The 22702-nt window shown below is 47.5% G+C and overlaps 1 protein-coding gene across 4 annotated transcripts in view; it reads left to right on the top strand.

Annotated features, from left to right (window-relative positions):
* LOC119165495 (glucose dehydrogenase [FAD, quinone]) overlaps positions 1-22702 on the top strand; it is a 169132-nt gene that overhangs the window by 17468 nt on the left and 128962 nt on the right. For all 4 annotated transcript variants that reach the window (XM_075872545.1, XM_075872543.1, XM_075872544.1 and 1 more), the window contains one exon: positions 6275-6477. In XM_075872545.1, coding sequence (XP_075728660.1) covers positions 6275-6477 — 203 coding nt within the window. The remainder of the gene's footprint in view (positions 1-6274; positions 6478-22702) is intronic.

Below are 22702 nucleotides of genomic sequence, written 5' to 3'. Positions count from 1 at the left end.
AGGAAACTCACACTGATCACATAGCTGTCAAGGTCACTGACACATTAGTATACTTTCGCCGTAAGTTCTCTCGAGCTCCATCATCACTAAAACTACTAGTGTACACAACTTTCATTCGTCCAGAGCTTGAATATGCATCGTCAGTATGGGGCACCGAATATGAGAACTGTATACAACTACTAGAAAAATACAAAATCGCTCAGTCCGTTTTATTCTCAAGAACTACCAAAGAACTGCTAGTGTTACAAACATGAAAGACATCCTACACCTTCCACCGCTATCACACTGCATAAAACTCTCTCGACTCCGTCTTTACCATTAAATCTACCACCACAACTCATATTTACCATCTATATTCATTCAGACACCACCATGCATTACATAGCGCATAGACCATCGTCAAAAAGTAACACATTTCACACAGTATTACCTTAGGGCTTTCATATTAATTTTTCCCCAAAACAACAAGGGGCGGATGAACAACAAGAAGGAAGGCACGGAGGTTAACCAGGCCAGGAACATGCCCGGTTTGCTACCCTACGCTGGGGAATGGGAAGGGGGGCATAAACGTGAGAGAGAGAGGAATGAGAAGAGAAAGAGAGAGAAAAAAAAAAGAGGATTGTCAGCCAATCGGCTGGCGCGTATGCAGCGGTGGCACTACACAAAAGTTAAAGGTGGTCATGTAGGCCTGTAGTCCTCAAAAAGCACAAGACAGCTTTGACTGGTTTTTAAGCCGACAAAAGGCGATGACGGTGTTCCAGTAGCATCTGCACAGAGAGTGGCCGATCGTTCAATTGTCGCAATGCATCCGAAAGCTTCTGTCTTTCCGAGGCAAATCGAGGGCAATGGCATATCAGATGGTCGATGTCTTCTTTGGTGCAGCAGACGTCGCATTCTGCATAGTCGGTCAATCCGATGAGGGTTCTATATGCGTTTGTGAAGGCAACCCCCAACCAAGGGCGACAAAGAGCCGAAGCTTCACGTCGACGAAGTCCGGATCGAGGTCGAAGTTCCAGTCGAGGGTTTATTTGGTGTAGTCTCGTACGTCTTATGCGTGGGGTGTTCCACTCCTGCAGACGCATACTACATGCCAGGTGACGAAGTTGCTTTGCAGCGTCAGTCCTTGACAAAGGATTCGGAAGGATGTGCTCTTCTTGGTGCGATGTGCGAGCCGCGTTGTCTGCGGAATCATTGCCACTGATCTTACAATGGATAGGAAGCCACTGAAACTTGACCTCGTGGCCCGTTTCTGTGACGTGGTGAAGAAGCTTGACAACTTCGTAAGTTAATTGTTCATGACAACCTCGTCGAAGGACTGACTGCATGCTCTGTAGGACCGGTTTCGAGTCGGAAAACACAACCCATTTACTCGGTCTTTGGGATTTGATGTACTCTAGGGCGCCACACAAAGCCGCAAGTTCTGCCACCGTAGATGTAGTGACGTGTGATAGCTTGATACGCAGAGTGATTCCTCTAGCTGAGAAAACCACTGCACCGCCAGAACCAGACGCTATGGTTGAACCATCGGTGCATATGTGCACGTTGTTATTGTACATTTCGTGCAGAAGGCTCAAGCTCAATTGTTTTAGGGCTGATGAAGGCAAATTTGATTTTTTCTGAATTCCAGGAATTGAAACGCGTACTTCTGGAAGTGTCAGGCACCACGGAGGATACATCAGTTTTTCAGCAGGCGTAGAACCTGACGTAAACTACGCACAATGAGCACAGACAATTGCACTGAATTTCGTGCAGGGCCTCTCAGTAACGAGGGTTGCCAAGTGATGGGAAGGATTCCTAGCATGTTGCCTGAGGTACGTACGCATCGTTTCAATGGTGATGTGCGTCATGATCGAGTAGTCCTGTGCAATGGCAATTGTTTCAGCTGTCGATGCGCAGCGGGGTAAACCAAGGCATATCCTAAGCGCTCGGGCTTGAATATTTTGGATTGCGCACAGGTTCGTTTTGCACGTGTTAGATATAACAGGTAGGCTATACCGCAGGAATCCAGTAATCAATACCTTGTGCAGCTGAAACATAGACTCGGTAGACATTCCCCAACTTTTCCCAGCAAGAAACCTGAATAAGTGACAAATGGCGGTCAGCTGCTTTTTCACGTAGTTTACGTGAGGTGTCCATGACAGGTTTCGGTCGATTACGACTCCCAAGAACCTGTGACTCCAGCTGCATGACACCAACTTCCCGTTAATTGATATGCCATAAGCGGACATTGGTTTTCTGGGGAAAGCCACGACTGCACACTTCCCAATAGCGATTTCGAGCCCTTGTTGCGTAGGTGGTGCGATGTCACTGATGCTGCCTTCTAAAGTCGAGAGCGAAGTTGAAGTCGAGTCACACCTGATGTCCACACACAGATGTCATCAGCATATATGGAAAGTCGTACACTGCTTGGTCGCTTGCCAACTAGTCCAATGAGTGTTAGGTTGAATAGCGTCGGGCTTAGCACTCCGCCTTGCGGGACTCCTCGGCTGCAGTTATACTCGGGTGTCGAGCCAATCTCTGTCTACACGTGAAATGATCCATTCTGTAGGTAGCTCTGAACCCACGTATATATCCTGTCACCGAGTCCCACTCCTTCTAGTGTGCTGAGAATGGCTTCGTGGGTGACATTGTCGTATGCCCCTTTAACATCAAGAAACAGAGCAGCAGATAACCGTTTGCAGGCCTTCTGGTGTTCTACATGTGTCACCAAGTCAACGACATTGTCAATTGACGAGCGGCCTCGTCTGAAGCCGGACATGGCATCTGGATATATTTCGTAGAACTGCAAGTACCATTCCATACGCGTTAAAATCATCCTTTCCATAGCTTTTCCCACACAGCTCGCGAGGGCAATCGGGCGGTAAGAGTAAATGCCCAAAGGTGACTTGTCGGCTTTGAGAAGTGGAATCAGGCGACTTGACTTCCATTCCTGTGGAACCATGCCAGTTTGCCAGGAGTCGTTGTACAGCTGCAAGAGTGCCTTCCGAGCTTGATCTCCTAGGTGACACAGAGCTCGGTAAGTGATGCCGTGAGGTCCTGGCGCTGAAGAACGTCTACACAAAGCAAGCGCAGCCTTTAGTTCGTCTATTGAAAACAAAATCTCCATTCGGGGATCACGTGAGGATACAGAAAAGTCAGGCGTCTTCGTCCCAGTTGAATTTGCCCCACAGGCAATCCTTCGACAGAAAGAATCTGCGACATCACTCTCTTCGCAGCGTAAGTGAAGTGCCAGAAATTTTAATGGGTAGCGCTGAGTAATGGTTATACGAAGACCCCGGACAGTTCTCCAGAATAATGACAGAGGCTTTCTGGGATCCAAAGACTCGTAAAAACATACCCATCGTTGCTTGTCCAACTTGTCCACGTGACGCTGCATTTTCTTTTGTGTGCGTCTGGCCACTCTCAGATTATCAAGTGACTTCGTGCATCTCTAACGTCGTTCTGCACGACGACTAATCGCTCGGAGTTTCTCGAGATCAAAGTCCATATTAGTGCGAGATGAGCTCACCGGAAGCGAACGCGTGGTTGACTGTAGGGCACTCTTTATTGCGTTCCCTAGGTTGAAGGGTGAGGCACCAACATAGTCTTCCATGATTAACTTGTATTTTTGCCAATCGGTGCACTGGACGGCTCTAGAGGACTTAAGACTTGGAAAGCCGTCAATCTTCAGGTATGTTGGGATGTGGTCATTACCCCTTGTTTCCAAATTCGAAAACCAGTGCACTAAGCTGGCGAACGAGCGTGAGATGAAAGTGAGGTCCAGGCAACTGCTATAGGTCGATCCGCGCAGATAAGTAGGGCTGCCGTCATTCACGAGGATAAGTTCACATTCAGAAGCGAAAGACACTAACTGTCTACCTCTAGTGTTGACCCTGGAGCTTCCCCATAAGTAGTGGTGGGCATTGAAGTCACCAGTTATTACCCATGGCTGGAGAGTTGAATTCAAAATCCCGCGCAAGCGCTCTCGGTTTAGAGGACTTGATGGATGTAAGTAGGCTCCGATGATGGTGAATGTGGTCGTCTTGTTTTTTACTGTTAGGCAAGCGTACTGGTTTTCTTCGTCAGGGGGTGCAGGGTGACGAACATAAGTTAGGTCGCGCCGTATGAACACAACGACTTTGCGGCGCTCTCCGTGGGTAGAAGTCATAAAGCACTCATATCCAGACAGTCTCATGTGAGCTGACAGGTTCGGATCACAAATCACAATTATGGAGAACTAGTTTGGGAATACATATTGCCGGAACTCGGACATACGCGCCCTAAGTCCTCTGGCATTCCACTGAAGGACAGATGCGTTCTTGACCTCTCAAAAGGAGAACATGTTGCGGGTCATCGTTTTACCTTAGAGCTGCAAGCACCAGACTCAAAGTGTCCAGCACCTGGAGTGCGCTCTGCGCTGACGGGGTGTTCATGTTGCTTAGGAGCATGCGCATTGCGCTCATAAGGGTCTGCAACATGTTAATGACCTGACGGTCCTCAGTTGTCCCTTTATCAGTGATTCGTGATGGCATCGAGGTTGGCGGGATTCGATGCACTTCTGAAACAGGCTGTGTTCGTGGAAGTGATGGCCACTCTTCACGAGGTGGGAGCCTTGACCCTGATTCTGTTTGCGGTGTATCTGTCTTCGCAGGGCTGGATGATGGGGGCCAGTTCTTCTTGCTTGAGATGACGTGTCTCTATCGGCAAATGTCACGTTCCGTGATGATCTTCTGTGGTGACGCCGACGTCGCCTGACAATAGGAGCGGCGTTTCTGTGCGTTAAATTGTTGCGCACCATGCGTTTCAGCACCGCGCGTTCATTTCGAACTCGTGGGCAATCTTTAGACGATGCTATCTGAGCGCCGTGACAATCGGAGCATTTGAACGCAGTTGCGTGGCAGGTGTCTTCTGAATGAGGTTCGGCACACCGTGGGCACACGACATTGCTGGTACATACTCCTTTGAGATGTCCCATCTTGAAACATCTGAAGCATTGTAGGAGCTTCTGTATGTATGGACGGACCTGGTGGCGAACGTGGCCAACTTTGACGTGTGGGGTAAGACTGCCTCCCTCAAAAACATTCTTCAGGCAACGTGACTGACCAAGCCTTGCGATGTGCTTGATGAGGATGTCCTCTGTAGTTGGCTTTATCGAGATTGGAAAATTGTCAGCGGGAATGGAAATGTCCACGTCAAAAATGACCCCAACACTGCCCTTACAGTCAGTGGGGATCACTGATTTAACTGTGACTCTGTCGATTTCCGAAATGTTCTGTAAGCTTTGCAGCGCACGACGGTGTTGAACATTAACTGCCAGAACATTCTTCTGTGAGTTGATCCTGATGTCTTTAATCTCATTTGGAGCGAGTCCTTCGAGGTATGCAGAGAGGACTTGCCTGTTAAGCCGCCGTAGGTTGGCTGAAGGGTCCGCAGCCATGAAGAGTTTAGTGTGTGGCCAACGCTGCGCGGTAGCTATTGGCACAACCTACCTGCAACACTCACAAACATAACTAACACGAAAAACTTCAAAATTGCTCTTCACAGAGTTTCATCTCAAATTAACATCAGTGTTCGTTTTACACCTTTGATTGTTTTATATGTTTTTGCTATGCTTCTAGAAATTTTGTTATAAGAATGTTACTTTTGTCCATTTTGCTTTTTACCATTATCACGTCTTTATGATTTTTCGCGCTATGTTTTTACCTCTCGATACTTTATAGAGTGTATGTATATTTAACAGCTCTTATTCTAACACGTCCGGGACAATTGAGTGTTTTCATTGCTGCAATATAATTACACATACTTTTGCATTTTTTGCGACTCACATTTGTTAAGTGCCACCATGACATTTTCTATTTATAATTTGTACCTGTAATCAAGTAGTTCTTATGTACCAATTTTCGCCCCTCCATTCTTCTGTGTACGATTGTACCCTGAGGGTATTTGAAATAAATAAATAAACAGTTTTTTCTTTTTAATATGATTTTGTCTAACAAAGGAACGGAATCTTAAATTTCCACTTTTTTCTTAGAGTTTATATCGTATGGCGCTATAATTCCTTATTACCTAGCCCAAAAATATGTAGCTCTGGCTGTGGACAGCTTCGCCTTAGCAATGTGATCCTCTTAAGTGGTAAGATTTTTGTATAGCCAATTGAGCATGCTGAAGTGACTGAATATGCGGGCTGAAACTTTTGAAATGACAATAGCATCTGCGCGGGGCATTCTACATTTGTATAATAATGTTATCCTGTGCTTTCACCTTTACCCTCGACCACAATGCCACACGAGAGCAGTGGGTGGTGGTTCGGCCGGTGCAGTAGTGGCCAGTCGTCTTTCTGAGGACCCCGAAGTCAGCGTCCTCTTGCTCGAAGCTGGCCGGCTGCCCAACATCTTCCTCGATGTGCCGCTGTTGGCAGCCGAGATACAACAGACCAAGTTCGACTGGGCCTACGTCACCGTGCCACAGGAGGCCGCCTGTTTTGGACTGAAGAATAGGGTAGGATTGCATGTTTTCAATCCAGAAAAAAATTGTCCGTGATGTTATTCTTTGTCGGACTGGTCAACAAGTTACAGCACAAGGACAAAGGGAGAAAGAAACACGGTAGACGCTATGAACGACCGTAGCGTCTACTCAGTGTTTCTTTTTTCTTTTTGGTCCCTGTGTCATTGTCCTCATTCTTCATAACAAGTGCCTCAAGAACCGTGCAACTAGCCTTAACCAAACTATCTCCCTAATCATGCATTTAGGTAGACTGTACGCTTTTAGTGCACGGTGTCCGGCAATGGCACTCATGTGTTGGCGTACGTGTGCACGGTGGCATTCCTCGGGTTGGACACTGCCCTTTTTGGCACTGCCGAAGTGGATCTCGGAGGTCACTTTGGAGGGAGCGCGTGGCTATGATCTGTTCTGCCAGTTGTCCCGACGGTCCCTGCTGATCACAAGAAAAGTGTCTGTTCTTTCAGTGAACTCATGCAATGAATTTTCAACAATTACTCTGGCATTTATTTGGTCCTTACGGGAGGGTACTAGGCTAAGCGAGCGGTTTCGCTAGAGCAGGAGGGGAGCGGCGAGGGTGAAGAGAAAAATTCTGAAAATGTTGCGGCGGCGCTACGCTACCTTCATTTGAAAATGTGTGCACCAGCGTAAGCGGCGGTTTTGGAAGCACGGCGCTCTGACGGAGGGCTGGCCTCTCGATGCAGTCGTCTGTTCGATGCAGTGTCACTGCGCTGTCTTCTCCATTCGTGTTCCCATTGCTTTTTTAGACCTTCTTGGCGGCAAAAAGAAGTGAAAGAAAAAAATTAGCCCTGTATCTGCATGTAATCGGCAAGTGTCGTCGAAAGACGATAGTCTTGCGTGTGGAGAGAGTAAACAAAACATTCATTGATGTTCTGCGCAAGAAAAACGGTGAATGGTATTCCGGAGGCGCTGCGTTAGAGTGCCTCGAGCGTGCAGCGGAGGCGAAAGAGCGCATCAAGTCACGTCACACCTGAGACATGAGCGCCATCTGGCGGTTTCTTTTGGACAACAAAGCACGTGGCCATGCACGCCCGTCTCAGAGGTGATAAGGTGTAGAACTTGAGGCGACGGGTAGGTGCCACCACCATCTCGTCTTAGCAAAGCGTTGGAAACACTCCTCGTTCCGTGCAAGCGTTATATGGTAAGAGCAGCGTGATAAGCGCTATGGTCCTTAAAACTACTTAGGTATGCGTTTTCTAGCAAGAGATGCATATGCGCAATATATGCATTTTGATATGGTGCTCCAGACATGCGCAATAATTGCTTTTTAATCGACAATTGCACAAGCATGAACGCTTAACCTTGAGCAACATTGGGGGTCACTGCGGATGTGGTCAGCAGTTTCAACTACCCGATGCCGAAAAGGTGGACAAACAGATAAATGTACGGATAGAGAGACAGACCAAAATTTTTGTGTTGAAGGTCCCCAAGAAAGACTATCATCTTTAATAAGATATCTTGCAGGTGAAGCACGAAATATGGCGAATACCAACAAGCCTGCTCCCACACGTTGCTTCAGTACAAAATGTGTTTTTCCGTGAACAGAGGTTCATCGCTTCCTTGCAGGAAAGTAGTCTGGATAAAGAATACGCGCACAAATGGCAGAGTTGAATGCGCACATGTGTACATGCTGCTTTCTAGGCGGAGTGTTGAAGGAAAAAAAGGAAGGAAAATAGAGGGGAAAGAAAGGCAAGGAGGTTAACCAGCCTATAGGCAGCCGGTTTGCTACCCTGCGCATGGGAGAGGGATGGGGGAGATGAAAGAGAGCGGAGAGGGAAGATAGAAACAGCACATTCGGCAGCACCGCGCGCACACTCAGTCATAGTCCAGTCTCGTCTTTCGCGGTGTGTGACATTGCTGTTACAGTCGCTTGTTCAAGTCGGTGTCGCGTAGGAATTCCAACAGAGCCTTCGTCGCCTTCTGTTGCAAGGTCTTTTCTCGGGCACTTGACAGAATAGTGTCCACAGACATTTGGCTGTTGTTGATGCGCGCAAAAGCAGACGCCAGTGACTGTCTCTGGATTTCATACAATGGACAGTCACACAGGATGTGGTGTAGCGTCTCTTCGCAATTACAGGCATCGCAGAGAGCGTTGTCGGCCATTCCTATGACAAAGGAGTAAGATTTTGTAAATGCCACTCCTAGCCATAAGCGATGAAGAAGGGTGGCTTCTCTTCGGTCGAGTCCAGTGGGCATGCGGAGAGCCATCAAAGAGGACAGGTGGTGTTGACGATTCGTATCGATGCTTGGTGGGCACCATAGTGAAAACGTGATTTCACGCGCAAGTCGTCGAAGATTACTGGCAGCATCAATCCTCGAAAGTGGTATGGCTTCTTCTCGTGTTCCTTCAAGGGCTGCCCGCGCGGCAGTATCGGCATGTTTGTTCCCTATGATGCCGGAGTGACTTGGCAGCCATTGAAGCGTCACATGATGCCCTTTCTCGAGTAAAGTGTGGAGAAGGCATCGAATTTTGAAAACAAGCTGTTCGTACGGGCCGCGACGCAGTGCTGAGAGGACAGATTGTAGGGCAGCCCTTGAGTCGCTGAAAATCGACCATTGTTGCGGTGGTTCTCGATTGACCACACAAAGTGCAGCGCGCAAAGCAGCTAGTTCCGCTGCTGTAGATTGCGTGGAGTGGTCAGTCCTAAAGCTGATGGTAACACCTCTTGCTGGGATAACTACTGCCCCTGACGAACACTGGTGGTTCGTGGAACCATCGGTGTATACATGTATGCTGTCTGAATATTTCTCGTGCAAAAGAAGGAGAGACAGTTGTTTCAGCACGGGCGACGAAAACTCTGATTTCCTCCGGATCCCTGGTACACTAAGATGCACTGTGGGTCGAATAAGACACCAAGGTGGTATGGATGGTTTAGATGCATGACTGAAGCCCGAGGAAAGTTTATCGTTGTATTTCACGATAATTTTGGCGAACGATGCTTGGCGCCTCTCTGAAGGCAACAGTGCAAGGTGATGGCCGGGGGCACGTGCGAAGTGTCGGATGTGCGTTCTCAGGACTTCTACAACAATGTGAGTTTGTATCGAATAGTCACCAGCAATTGCAATTGTTGCTTCTGTTGACATACATCTGGGCAGACCGAGGCACACTCTCAGCGCTTGGGCTTGTACTGCCTGTAAAACACGAACATTGGTCTGGCAGGTATTGCTAAGCACGGGCAAGCTATATCTGAGGAAACCGAGAAACAGGGCCCTGTAGAGCTCCATCATTGCGTCTACTGACATCCCCCACGTCTTTCCTGCCAGGAACTTGAACAGTTGAGAAATAGCGGTCAGGCGCTTCTTCATATAGGTCACATGTGGACTCCAACAGAGGTCCCTATCAATAATGATGCCCAGAAACCGGTGGGTTTTGGCGTAAGAAATCGGTCGCCCGCAGATTGAGATGACATAAGGGATCATTGCTTTGTGAGTGAAAGCCACCAGCGCGCATTTTTCTGGTGATATGCTGAGACCTTGTTTGAACACGTACTTAGTTGGCTATCATAGTTGCTGCTTTTTGAAGCCGGGAACGTATCTGAGGACGTGTGACTGCCGATGTCCAGACACAGATGTCGTCTGCGTATATTGAGATTTTAATGGTGCTTGGCAAGTATTCAGCAAGGCCAATTAGTGCAAGATTGAATAGCGTCGGGCTAAGAACTCCGCCTTGAGGAACACCCCTGGAAGTATAGCGTCGCGTAGTTGGGCCATCTTCTGTTAACACAAAGAATGACCTTACAGCCAGGTAACTCGAAATCCACCGAAAGACTCGACCACCAAGGCCAACCCCCGCAAGGGCACCCAAGATGGCTTCATGTAGTACATTATCATAAGCGCCTTTCATTTCTAAAAACGAAGCTGCAGATAGTCGCTTACGGGATCTTTCGTGCTGAACGTACGAAACTAGATCAACGACATTGTCAATAGAAGAGCGGTCGCGTCGGAAACCAGCCATTTAATTCGGATAAATCTTGTAGTATTCAAGATACCACTCCAGACGGCCTAGTATCATCCGTTCCATTATCTTCCCTACGCAGCTGGCCAGTGCTATTGGGCAGTGTGAGGTGAGTTCAAGTGGGGATTTGCCCTGCTTCAAGATGGGTAACAAGCGGCTTACTTTCCAGCCATCAGGAACATTGCCATCCTGCCACGAGATGTTGTAGAGGCTCAACAGTTCTCTCCTTGCACCTTCCCCAAGTTTGCACAAGGCTCGGTACGGAATACCATCTGGGCCCGGAGAAGTTGAACGCCTGCAGAGAGCTAGTGCCGCCTCGAGCTCCTCCATTGTAAAAAGGAGGTCCATGTGGTAGTCACGGGAACGGGGGAAGTCACCTTTCACTGGAGAATCTGGACGAGTGGCTTGGTTGGCGATCTGCGCACAGAAATCTTCTGCGACATCGATGTCTTGCCTCCTTTGAAATAGCGCGAGCGCTTTGAATGGAAAGCGCTGTTCCGTAGGGTGACGCAGACATTGCACCGTTTTCCAAATGTGTGAGAGTGGTTTGCGAGAGTCTAGTGACTGGCAAAACGTTGTCCATCGTTCCGACGCTAATCTATCCATGCAACGCCGAATCTTCTTTTGCATCCTCCTGGCTGTCCTAAGATCGTGAATTGATTTTGTACGCCGATACCGACGCTCCGCCCGGCGTCGCAGTGCTCGGAGTCGCTCCAACTTTATATCAAAGTCGTTTCGTGTGGAAAATATCGTCGCCGTGCGAGTGGCATTTTGCATTGTGCTCTTAAGTGTTTCTTCTAACCCAGATCGTAGGCCATCGCTGCAAGCATCTTCCATGTCAGATTTGAAGTTGGTCCATTGTACTGCTCGAATGGTCGTCCGTGGACCATAACTAGACAAGCCTTTGATGTTAAGGTAGATTGGAATGTGATCACTTCCTCGTGTCTCAACATCTGGAAACCACTTGACGTATCTCGCGAGGGAGTTGGAGACAAAAGCAAGGTCGAGACAGCTGCCGTATGTCACCCCTCGAAGAAAAGTGGGGCTGCCGTCGTTCAGGAGTGTAAGGCCATAGTTGTAGGCGATGTTTGCTAACCTGCGTCTTCTTGCATTTGTCCGCGTACTTCCCCAAGCGTAACTGTGAGCATTGAAATCACCTATGAGGACCCATGGTGCAGGACACACTCTCAAGATATCCGCTAGTCTCCTGGAATCGAGATTACTTGACGGCGATATATAAACGCCTATGAGAGTAAACATGAGTTGGTTCTTTTTCACAGTGATGCAGACATACTGATTGTCATCGTGAGGTGCAATTGGTTGCACAACATACGTCAGTTCATGACGAACAAAGACGATTATTTTGCTACACGCACCGTTCGTTGAAGACGTGACATCTTCGTACCCTGATAGTCTTATTGGTTTCGACAAATTGGGTTCACAAATGACGATGATTGGAAACACGTTGGTAAACACAAACTGACGAAAATCTGAAAGGCGTGATTTTAGTCCTCTGGCGTTCCATTGCATGACGGATGCAGCCTTGACTTCTTTACGAAAAGTTGAGGTGTGAGTAGCCATCTTCCTAGTTGAGAGATTCAAGCACTGGGCTGAGGGCGTCCAATAGTCCAAGTGTGCTTCGAGAGCAGATGGTGTCTTCATGTCGACTAATATCGCTCGGATGGCTTCTATAAGGGAACGCAGCACCGAGATCACTTGACGATCAGTTTTAGGCAAATCTTCCATGGTTGGAGACGGCTCTTGTGTGGCCACAACCTGCAGAGGTTCCTCGGCAGAAGAGCGCGTCGGGAGCGTGGGCCATTCCTCCAGAGAAGGAGGCTTCTCTGTTTCTTTCGTAGAAGTGGTGGGCCCTTTCGCGGCGCTACTGGATAGAACCGCTAAAGAGAGGGAAGCAGCGTCTCGGGAATGTGCCTTCTTTGAAGACTTTCGATGATGCCGACATCGACGCCGACACCGGACTACTTCGGCTGCCTCCCTGTGTGTTGAGTTGTCTCGGGCCATTTGCCTGAGAACCGCGCGCTCCTTTTGGATTCGAGGACAGTCTTTCGGCGAGGCAGCATGAGGACCACTGCAGTTGGCGCACTTCAGAGTAGTCGCCCGACAGGCGTCTTCAGCATGAGGTTCAGCGCAGCGGGGACACAGTCGTAAGTTGGGGCAGACGCCCTTGACGTGTCCTAGCCTGAAGCACTGATGACATTGAAGTGGCTTTTGGATGAATGGTCGAACTGGATGTCGAAAATATCCAACTTTAACGTGGGACGGTATGCAATCTCCCTTGAAAAACACTTTTACGCAGCGCATATTTCCAAGGCGCCGCACTTGTGTAATGACAGTTCCCTCGTTTGCAGGCTTGATTAGGGTATACAAGTCAGCATTAGGAATGGCAGTGTCCATGTCATAAATTACACCGGCAATTGATTTGTCATCCATCGGGATAAAGGGGCGCATTTTAATGCCACCTAGCTCAGTCATTTGCTGCAGCTGTCCTAGCGCACTCACATCGTGCACGTCTATGGCGAGAATATTCTTCCTTGGGTTTACTCGTACGTCCTTAATTTGATGTGGCACCGCACATTCGAGAGCAACCGAAAGGGCTTGCCTGTTCAGAAGCCGTAGGTTGCTTGGTGGATCTTCGGGCATGAAAATGATGACGTGCGGCCAGCGCGCAGGCCTTGAATGCACAGTCGCTGTGCTTGCAGGAGCTGATGCTGCTGTATTCGTCGTCCTTCTCTTCGCCCTCTTACCCCGGACAGGTATAAAGCTGCCATGGGATGTGTCGTCTTCCGACATAGAATAGAGGTTGGTGTCCTCAGTGTCACTGGGAGAGCCAGCTCGCTTCCTTGTGGTTGACGGGTGTGAGGACCTGTGACCAGGCGGGCCTCTGGCATGCTCCATGTCCATCACCGCAAGACGGAGAGGCGAGGCACCTCAAAAGACCGATGATTTCACTAAAATAAAACAGAGCGCAGAAACAAGCGTTCTTCTAAAGAGACACTTCTTCTTCCTCCCCTGTGTTGAAGGTGCTTCACAGAGTAAGAAGCTGAGAACACCGCGGCGCAAAAAATATTGTTGTGTCGTGCTCTGCAAAACCAGATACAGCAGAGGGAAAAACCATCCAAAGCTTTCATAATTTTGAGTTCCTTGAGACAAAGAAAAGTGCCTGCTGCAGTACCATAGTCTCAAACACGCTGATTTGCCCTTGCAAGTCACCGATGCCATTTATGAGCTGCGCTTCGAGAGAAAACAATACACACCGAGGAACACTATCGCAGGCTGGGAAGTATGCATAGAACATGCAAAACCTCTATGCCTCTGTACAGCAGTATGATTTCGTTGCCGTACCTGAAAACTTGTTTGCTGAATGTTTCACTGATTCGACGCTGCACACAGAGAGCATCTCTGACAACCCTTAGGTGACAAGTACTAATTTTTAGAACTCAATAGCTGTCAGCCGTACAGATCACAAAGAAGAAGCGAATTTGAACCTTGTTCGTTCCACAAGATCACTGGTCTACACTTCATGGAATAAATGAAGAGGGAAAATGTTTCGAAAAAAGAGAAAGCAAAGCACCTAAAGCTTAGCAGGACTACTTAGTGCTTCAGATTTCAGAAGTAAAGCTGCCAACGTCTTTCGAAATAATTCAATTTTGCGTGCAGAATTGTTTGCAGGTAGCACGTCTATTGTTTAAATAAAATTTTCTACGTATTAGAACTGTCTTATTATCGACAAGCACGCTTTCCCGTGTCTAACAAACGCTTCTATTGAAGAAAAGAAACCAAGTGTACCTGCACGATAGTCAAAATGAATATGTAAGTACATATTGTGACGATGAAACGCGTTTATTTACACAATTGAATAATTGCGAGAGGTACAATACGGAGTTAGTTCTGCATGCGCCCATCGAGGTTTTTCAATGTTTTCAAAATAATAAAAATTGGCAGATCCCACGCACAGTTGGAATCAGTGATATGCGAAGCACGAATGAGAAATGTTGATATGTCACTTTAAAATCAGCACAACGTTACGAGGTGGAGGTAAATGATGCCGTACATGAGTTCCATGTCATGATCATCATGTTTTGATGTGTCATTTACCTTTGTGATCTATTCACGTCACGTGATACCAAATTTAGTATATGTGTAGCCAGCGAAACGGCCGTGAGCACGCTATGAGCGTGTTATGTAGCCATGTTCTTACATGACACCCGTGTCAGGATTATCATGTTTGTTCCAGTCATATATTTCGTCAACCATTGACGTCACATAACGCCTACTTTGGTATATGTCGAGCTAGCAAAACGGCTGCGAGCGTATCATGAAGGGTCCAATGTACTCCAATGTAGCGTGGACACGCGCACACGCTGGTCACGGTGACGCTACGTCAGCAAAACGCGAGCACTCTATAGACGAGAACACGCCTATCTCGAACCCAGGTGCCTTCGGCAGCATACCCTCGCTCCCAGAGACGCCATAATTTGTTTTCAACTGCCAAGGCGCGCCTCGCTTGCATGCAATGCAGTGGCTCTGGGAGTTTAAAATGCAAAAAAGCGCCTGTTCACGCTGCGCCCACTTATAAAATGTCATCTGGGTACCACTGCGCTGTCATGTTATGCGACAACAACCAGCGCAAGAGGAAGAGATTGCTGAGCACTGCCGGTGAAGTTCGCAGCGCATCGGGGGAATCGTGCTGGTGCGGTGTTTTTCGATCGCACAAACTTCCGTCCACAACAAAAAACGCCGAGCTCCACCGCCTTAGGATATATTCGCAATCAGCAGAAAAATCTACGAGCCCAGAGAACTGCACAAGTAAGTAGATATACTTATTGCGTTTATTCAAGCGCGACTCCAGCTGTTCCACTTTACAGCAGTGATTTGCGTGCAGTATGCCTGTAGTATGAGGCACTAAACTATTGGCGTACTCTTTCGCAGGCCGCATGTCAATAACAGGATATACCTATTGCGACTCACGTGTGGATTCACGAAGCGCGCATGTTTAGTACAACTGCAACGACCTACTATCGCGACGCGTGAACGGTGCGGAAAGCATGACTTTCGACTCGGTCGTATCGCGACATGCCTTGACTGTCACTAGGCGCATCTATATACACGTGCTTTCGGCCGGCGTCACCGTAGCATTTTAAAATCTTCTTCTGGCTGGCACTTATGTACCAGACGTGTGTTGCGAGTACGTGGCAGGACTGGTAATGGATACACATGCGGTGCATGAGCGCAAGTTGGAACCAGATTCTAGCGCTACGTTGATGCCGGCTTACAGCACAAATTCTGTCTTGTCACAGTCAAGTAATGTCGCAGTTTGACTAAGTCGAAAGCAATGCTTCCCGCTTTTCGCGTTTCTTTCAGTCTCAATAGTACGTACCTGATGAAGCTGCTTCCGTAGTCTGCAATGCACGTGCTGCAGACATTCTGGACTGTCGAGGAAGGTCTCCTGAACGTTTCACACGAAACCAGCATAAACTTCCAGCGCAGGAACTGCGCGAAACATGCTTACAGCCAGACTCGAGTTGTGAAGTTTCGCGTTTGATTTGCAGAGCGTCTGCTCGCCTGGCAGTTGAGAGTTTTGCTTCACCGAGCTTGCAACAGATAGCGCCACGCGCTTTTTCAATATGGCAGCAAGGAATGAGCTCGCCGTGTTCTGGTGTATAGTCTAACACCAAGTCGACCAGCGTCTGTTGGCGCCACGGAGGAAGGAAAGGTAGGAGAGGCCCTGACGTCACTCGTTGTGAAGCCGCGATGAAGTCGGAAGTCGGCCATATAGACTGGGCAAATTTTCCTTTCTTGTTTACATATGAATGCAAAGCAGAAGGCGTGACTCCCTCTCTGTCTCAAAAAGCACGTGGCCTGCGCGCCGTGTGCGCCGGTGCTATCCGAAACCAACAGAACGGATTTCAACACGCTGTCCTGCCGCGATACGGTTGACGAAATCTCTGCGTATGGGTGTTGTACTCTTGCACTGCCGGCATTTACGATAAACACGGCAAGTTGCACGTTAAGCTTTTTTTCGTTTGATGTGTTCTTTGTGAAAGCAAAGATGATATTTCGAACATTGCCGCGCGACGAACCAGGCACCAAAATTTGTACAGCTTCTCTCAGATCACTTCCCCCCCCCCCCTTTTTGCGCTTTTTTTAGGCTTTACGAAATTTTCAGTCAGGCTGTGGGCTAGACACAATTTCGACGGACGCTGCGAATTGGGAGTACGTATACGCGTGCTCGTTCCGTGGTTTCTAGTTTATACACCTGGTTACAACCACCACCGGAGGAAAATCGCGTAGCTAACAATGCGGCACAAAGAATGGATGCTGTCGAACACCTGCAGTACGCCATGGTTAGGTGCGAGGCCCATGAAAACGCGCACACCACCGCTGGACCGCCTGAACGGTGCCGCACCGCTCTACATCAACAATAACAAAACTCCACCATTGTGTACAGTGAATATGGCCGCTGTGACGTAATTTACGCCACATTTTTTACGCCCTGCGCTGGCTGGGCATGCCCTCTCCTATCTTTCCTTCCTCCGTGGTTGGCGCGGCCCGTCGGCAACCAGCATGTAATGCGACATGCTGCTTTTCGCACCAATGCGTTACCCAGACAACACTGTGTCTCCCTCTTTTCGTGATGGAGGGACACCGTACGCGCTGAAACGCGCATGAGTAGACACGCAGCGCGGCGCGCGCCTGCGATCATATGGCAGGACTGGCGCCTGGCGTGGCAATGCCGGCGGGACACGACGAAATGAACGCCGGCAAACACGAGCACCGCGTCACGTCGAAATGTATTGGCGCCTTGACAGTGGCATGTAGTCATGTTCTTACATGACACGCATCTCATGATAATAATGTCTGCACCAGTCGCATACCTTCGTCGTCTATTGGCGTCACTTAATGCGAAGTTTGGCATATGGGAAGCTAGCGAAACGGCCGCGAGCGCATCAGCATATGTTGTTACATGACACGCATTTCGTGATTATCATGTTTGGATGTGCCATTTACCTATGTCGTCCATTTGTGTTGTGTAATACCGAGTTTGGTACATGTGAAGCTTGATTGATTGATTGATTTGTCGGGTTTAACGTCCCAAAACCACTATATGGTTATGAGAGACGCCGTAGTGGAGGGCTTCGGAAATTTTGACCAGCTGGGGTTCTTTAACGTGCACCCAAATCTGAGTACACGGGCCTACAACATTTCCGCCTACATCGGAAATGCAGAGGTACATGTGAAGCTAGCGAAATGGCCGCGAGCGCATCATGAGTGTGGCATGTAGTCCTGTTGTTACATGACACGCATCTCATGTTTATCATGTTTCAACCAGTATCATACCTTCGCCATCAATTCACGCCCCTTAATACCAAATTTTGCGTAAGTGAAGCTAGCGAAACGGCCGCCAGTGCATCATGAGCGTGGCACGTAGTCATGTTGTTACATGACACGGCATCTCATGATTATCAGGTTTGCACCATCCACATACCCTCGTCATCCATTCACGTACCATAATGCCAAATTTGGTATATTTGACGCAAGCGATACGGCTGCGAGCGCATCATGAGCGTGGCTTGTAGTCATGTTATTACATGACATGCATGTTATGATTTTCATGTTAGGGTCTGTCGCTTGGGTTCACCATGCAATGATGTCATACCATACCAGTTTTGCAACATGTCATGTGAACAAAACCGCCGCAAGAGCTGCAGGACTATGAAATATAAATCATGACATTCATGACATATATGTCATGATTTTCATGTTATGACTAGTTAAATATGTTCATACAGTCTTGTTATGCCATACCAAGTTTGGTATCCATACCAATATCGAAACGGCCAGGATACCTGTAAGTCATAGGCGGCTAGATAGATAGATAGATAGATAGATAGATAGATAGATAGATAGATAGATAGATAGATAGATAGATAGATAGATAGATAGATAGATAGATAGATAGATAGATAGATAGATAGATAGATAGATAGATAGATAGATAGATAGATAGATAGATAGATAGATAGATAGATAGATAGATAGATACGCTCAAAGTCGCCGAAGTTCGCTAATAAATGCTTCGCATTTAAAAGTGTTGAACGATTTCGAGTACTTCGTACTCAACTATGGGAGAGCAGTGCGCCGTCCGTTGCTAAATCTACGGCTTTACGCCCAGCGGCTACACTTGGATCTTAGCCAAAGGGCTGAGGAGCAGACCGAGAAACATGAGCAACTGTTGCTTCACAGCAGAACATTATTGGCGTGGCTTTTTGTCACTTCCCGCAATGGTCTAAAGTGCGATAGGTGAAGTGTTCAATTTCGTAAATATTTCTTGTTCAGTTACTATTTCAGTTGAGTTTAATAGGGGCATTCGGTGAGGATCTGATTCGGCGAGCATCAGTTTTATGAGACGCTCCGCACTGCTCCGCACGTAAGCGAAATGATTCCAATTGGGCTGTAACTTCTGACCATCGAACTATACGCTGTGAATTATCAGGACACTAGAACTTTGAGACCTTCGTCAGTGTGTTTTTGCTTCGTAGTATCAGTTTGTGTAATAGCAATAATCTAGATTGATGGACTCAGTGATTCATTGATTGATTGATTGATTGGAATCTAAAAGGTGATCGGGAAGAGGGGCTAACTGCATGAAAGGAATAGTCGGGATGCTTCGTCAATGACGCGAAAGTTGAGTACCAGCGTCATCTCGACTATAGTGCAGAACCTCACCATAGCGCCACAGATCGGCAAAGTTTACGACGCCTTCATGTTTTATGTTCAATTATAATGACAGATTGCGAGTGCTGGGTCGGATGGCGAATGAAGCGCGCAGATCTGAGTGGGATTGCTGTCGCCAAATCTGCGACTGGAACGTGCGCGTAGCCACGGGAGCTGTTGGTGGGCGAAAATCTAGCGTGGGTGTACGAGAGGGTGCGAGGGAGTGCAAAGCGTTTTCCGGACATCCATTGGTGATTTGATGAAAGGCGGGCGCACAGAATACGTCACTTGACCTTCCGCTCAACTCCGGCGATTTCGGCGGAGCTAGAATTTTTGTCGCCTATGCAATAAATGATCTGTGGTTGCTCTCAATCTGCCATTGGAACACACAATTGACGCTCCCAATCCGCCAGTGGAATGTGATTTCTCCGCTCAGAGCAAAAAAAAAAACTTAATCTAGATCTGCTATTGGAATTCAACATTAACTAGGACGTCACACAACGTGACGTCAATTGACGCTATAACACGTTGCTGTCACTCGGTGCAAGGCGGGCTGATCACGGAGGCAATGGGAATCCTTATAATATGCAGAAAGCTTGCAATGCCTCTGATCCTAGAGGCAATAGAAAGCCCCGCTTAGTGCTCAAATCTTTCGGTAATGGCAGGCCAGGGAAGATAAGTACAATGACTTTGAGGGAAACGAGAAAGAAGTGAAAATCATAATGTAGCGCGAAAAGACACTAACTAGCCCAAGAAGAAATCCTGCTGCGTGGAAAGGAGTGGTTTTCGTCTTCAAGTGGACCTATGCGATTGCATATAAAAGGGGTACTCCTGTGGATTCTTTCCCTCTCTCTCAAGTTCTTATTTTTTGGGGGGAGGGGTGTCAAAAATAAAATAAGACATCACAACCATTTTTGTGACCACTTGATTCCACCAGGATGAAACGAAGGTAAAGGAAATAGAAAGGTGAAGATTTCAACGCATGTTCGGAACAGGTCTTATTATTCATTTATTTACCTAATTATTTTGGTTACTTATTTACTTATTTTGCCAATTGTATTACAAGAGGTAGTGGACGAAATCCACAAAATGGGAAATAACTTGGGAACCACTAACAAGAAGTTACACAATACTAGCGGCAAAAACAGAGAACATACAGCGTACGCAATAACTAACCAATGTGCAAAATTTGGTATATCAAAGAAGACGGACACTTGATGCGAGTAATAATGATGTTTCGCAGTTAAAAAGAAAAAAAAAGTATGTTTGATTCTTCCGACATGAAATCGACATCATACGGAAGTGATACTTATTCTTACAGAAGTAGCTGATTGTTTAACATTGATATGAGAGAGATTACACAGTGTCTCTTGATGGCTGAAAGTTATTCGCAAGCTTCATCGCCTATAGGGGGCGCACACGGTGGTTCAATATGGCACGCACAGATAGTATCGGTTAAGGTCGGAGTCGCTGAGCACACATGCGGCCTTCACTGTTTTTTATTTTTTGCTTTGTGATGGCTTTATCCTTTTTGCAGTCGCATATTATGCGCAATTTAGACACTTCAGAAACTCGGATACGATGCCTCGAAGAAGTTTTGAATTCCAAACACATCACTTGTTGTGGCATGAAGGTATGTAGCCGATATTTTTGACGCATTTCTGAAAAACGTCACAACTTTGCTGCAAAAGCGAAGCAATGAACGCGGTAGCAACAAATCGGAAGGTCAGTACCGAATGGCAAGCAGATCAAAACCTGCCCCGTGTTTCGCACGCAAAATGAGGCGTGAAACGTACTCACAAGTACAGATGAATGCGAATGAGCATATCAGTTGTTATTTCGCTCTGTCTTTTCGCAAACGAAGACTGTGCAACGACTACAGTGACCTTTGTGCGTCCAGTAACTACAACAGAAATGCTCTAGTGAAAGCCCAACGCCAGCCAAGACGTACATGCACATGTTATGAACGCTGCTGCCCCACCGCTACTCCAATTCTCAGAAAAAACTACGCTGGCGGCCGCGGAGCGGCGTGACAGTCTACGAAACTTGGGAATAACAACGTTTAACGTGAATGAACTCAGGTTGCCGCTCTGTGGTATAAATCTCGTACCAAGGCCCAACGCCCATAATAAAGAACTAAACGAACCTTTGTGGTCACAGATGCGTGTCGTAGTTGTAATAGTTAACGGCCAAAGCTGATCCAGAGAAAGCGGTGTGACAGTCCTTCAAACGTCCCTGAATGGACGCTGAAATTGGGCTAATGTGCCCTACTTCCGGCATGTCAAGTATGGAACGCCGTGGCCCAACAAGAGACAAACGCAATGCTTGTCGTGTCTGTGCTGTTGGCCCACCGCTATTTTGAAGATGATATTCTTTTTCGGCATGCTTCAACGCAAAAATGTTGGTTTGTCTACTTGTGTGTTAAGAAAAACGTTTAACAATTTCGAGTCTATTTTTCATCCTAAACAACTTGCCTTTGTACTTTTTACGCTTGCCTTTATTTTCTAAATCCTACCACATCTGCAGTGCCCATCAATACTGCTCTCGTTGCTGAGTTCCTAGTTGCGCATAGTGTCGATTAAAAACAAACGTTGCGCTTGTCGAAGGCAAACCATCAATGCGTCAATCTACTAAGACGTGTTTCTTTATGCTACAAAAGACATAAATAAGTAATTATAGGGAACATAGCGTTAATTACGCTAATCTGACAATGCCGCATTATGCACCAAAAAAATCAGCAGATCCTACGTTCCTTCTAGAGAGGTAGAAGTGTTTAGTGAGCTCGTTATATCTTGTAAGAATTTCCCGGTTATTCCCTTCACCGGTAGAACGCACCCCCGAGGAGGCGCGGTTGGAGAGGTCTCGCGCCGCCTCGTGTGCTGCTTCATTGAGATTGGGAGGGGAGTCGTTGATTTGTCTAAGGTGAGCTGGGAACCAACTCAGAAGTTGATGCGTTATGCTTTTGCCATGTAGTATTCTCAGCGTTTGTTCTGAGACCGTCCCCTTTGCGAATGCCCGTAGTGCTGTCACGGAATCACTGTAGACGACTTCAATGTTATCCATCATGATTGCGAAGGTGATGGCCACCTGCTCGGCAATGATTGGGTCTTTCGTCCTGACCATCTCTGTGTGGACGACACGGCCAGCCCCATCAACCACCACTGCCACAAAAGCTTTCCCTTTGGCGTAGGAAGCCGCGTCAACAAATACGACCCCTCGTTCTTCGTTTGAGACTTGACGAAATATAGTCCTGGCCCTCGCTAGTCTTCTGCCGATTCTGGATGTGTTCTGGATGCATGTTTTGTGGTATAGGAGGTACCGCTATATTCTCTCTGATGTTGTCGGGGATATCATTGTAGTTGCGTTTTATTGTCATTGGGTGTTGGCCCAGCTTCTGCAGGATCATTCTCCCCGACCGTGTTGTAGATAACCTTGCAAAGGGTGCTCTCTCTTTGGCTTCTGCTATTTCTTCAAGCGTGTTGAGAATGCCAATCTTCAGAAGAAGCACCGTGC

The sequence above is a fragment of the Rhipicephalus microplus genome, chromosome 8, assembly GCF_043290135.1.
Source record: "Rhipicephalus microplus isolate Deutch F79 chromosome 8, USDA_Rmic, whole genome shotgun sequence".
In the NCBI taxonomy this organism is placed as follows: domain Eukaryota; kingdom Metazoa; phylum Arthropoda; class Arachnida; order Ixodida; family Ixodidae; genus Rhipicephalus; species Rhipicephalus microplus.
Note: the sequence above shows the minus strand (reverse complement) of the source record. Positions and strands in the feature narration are given on the sequence as shown.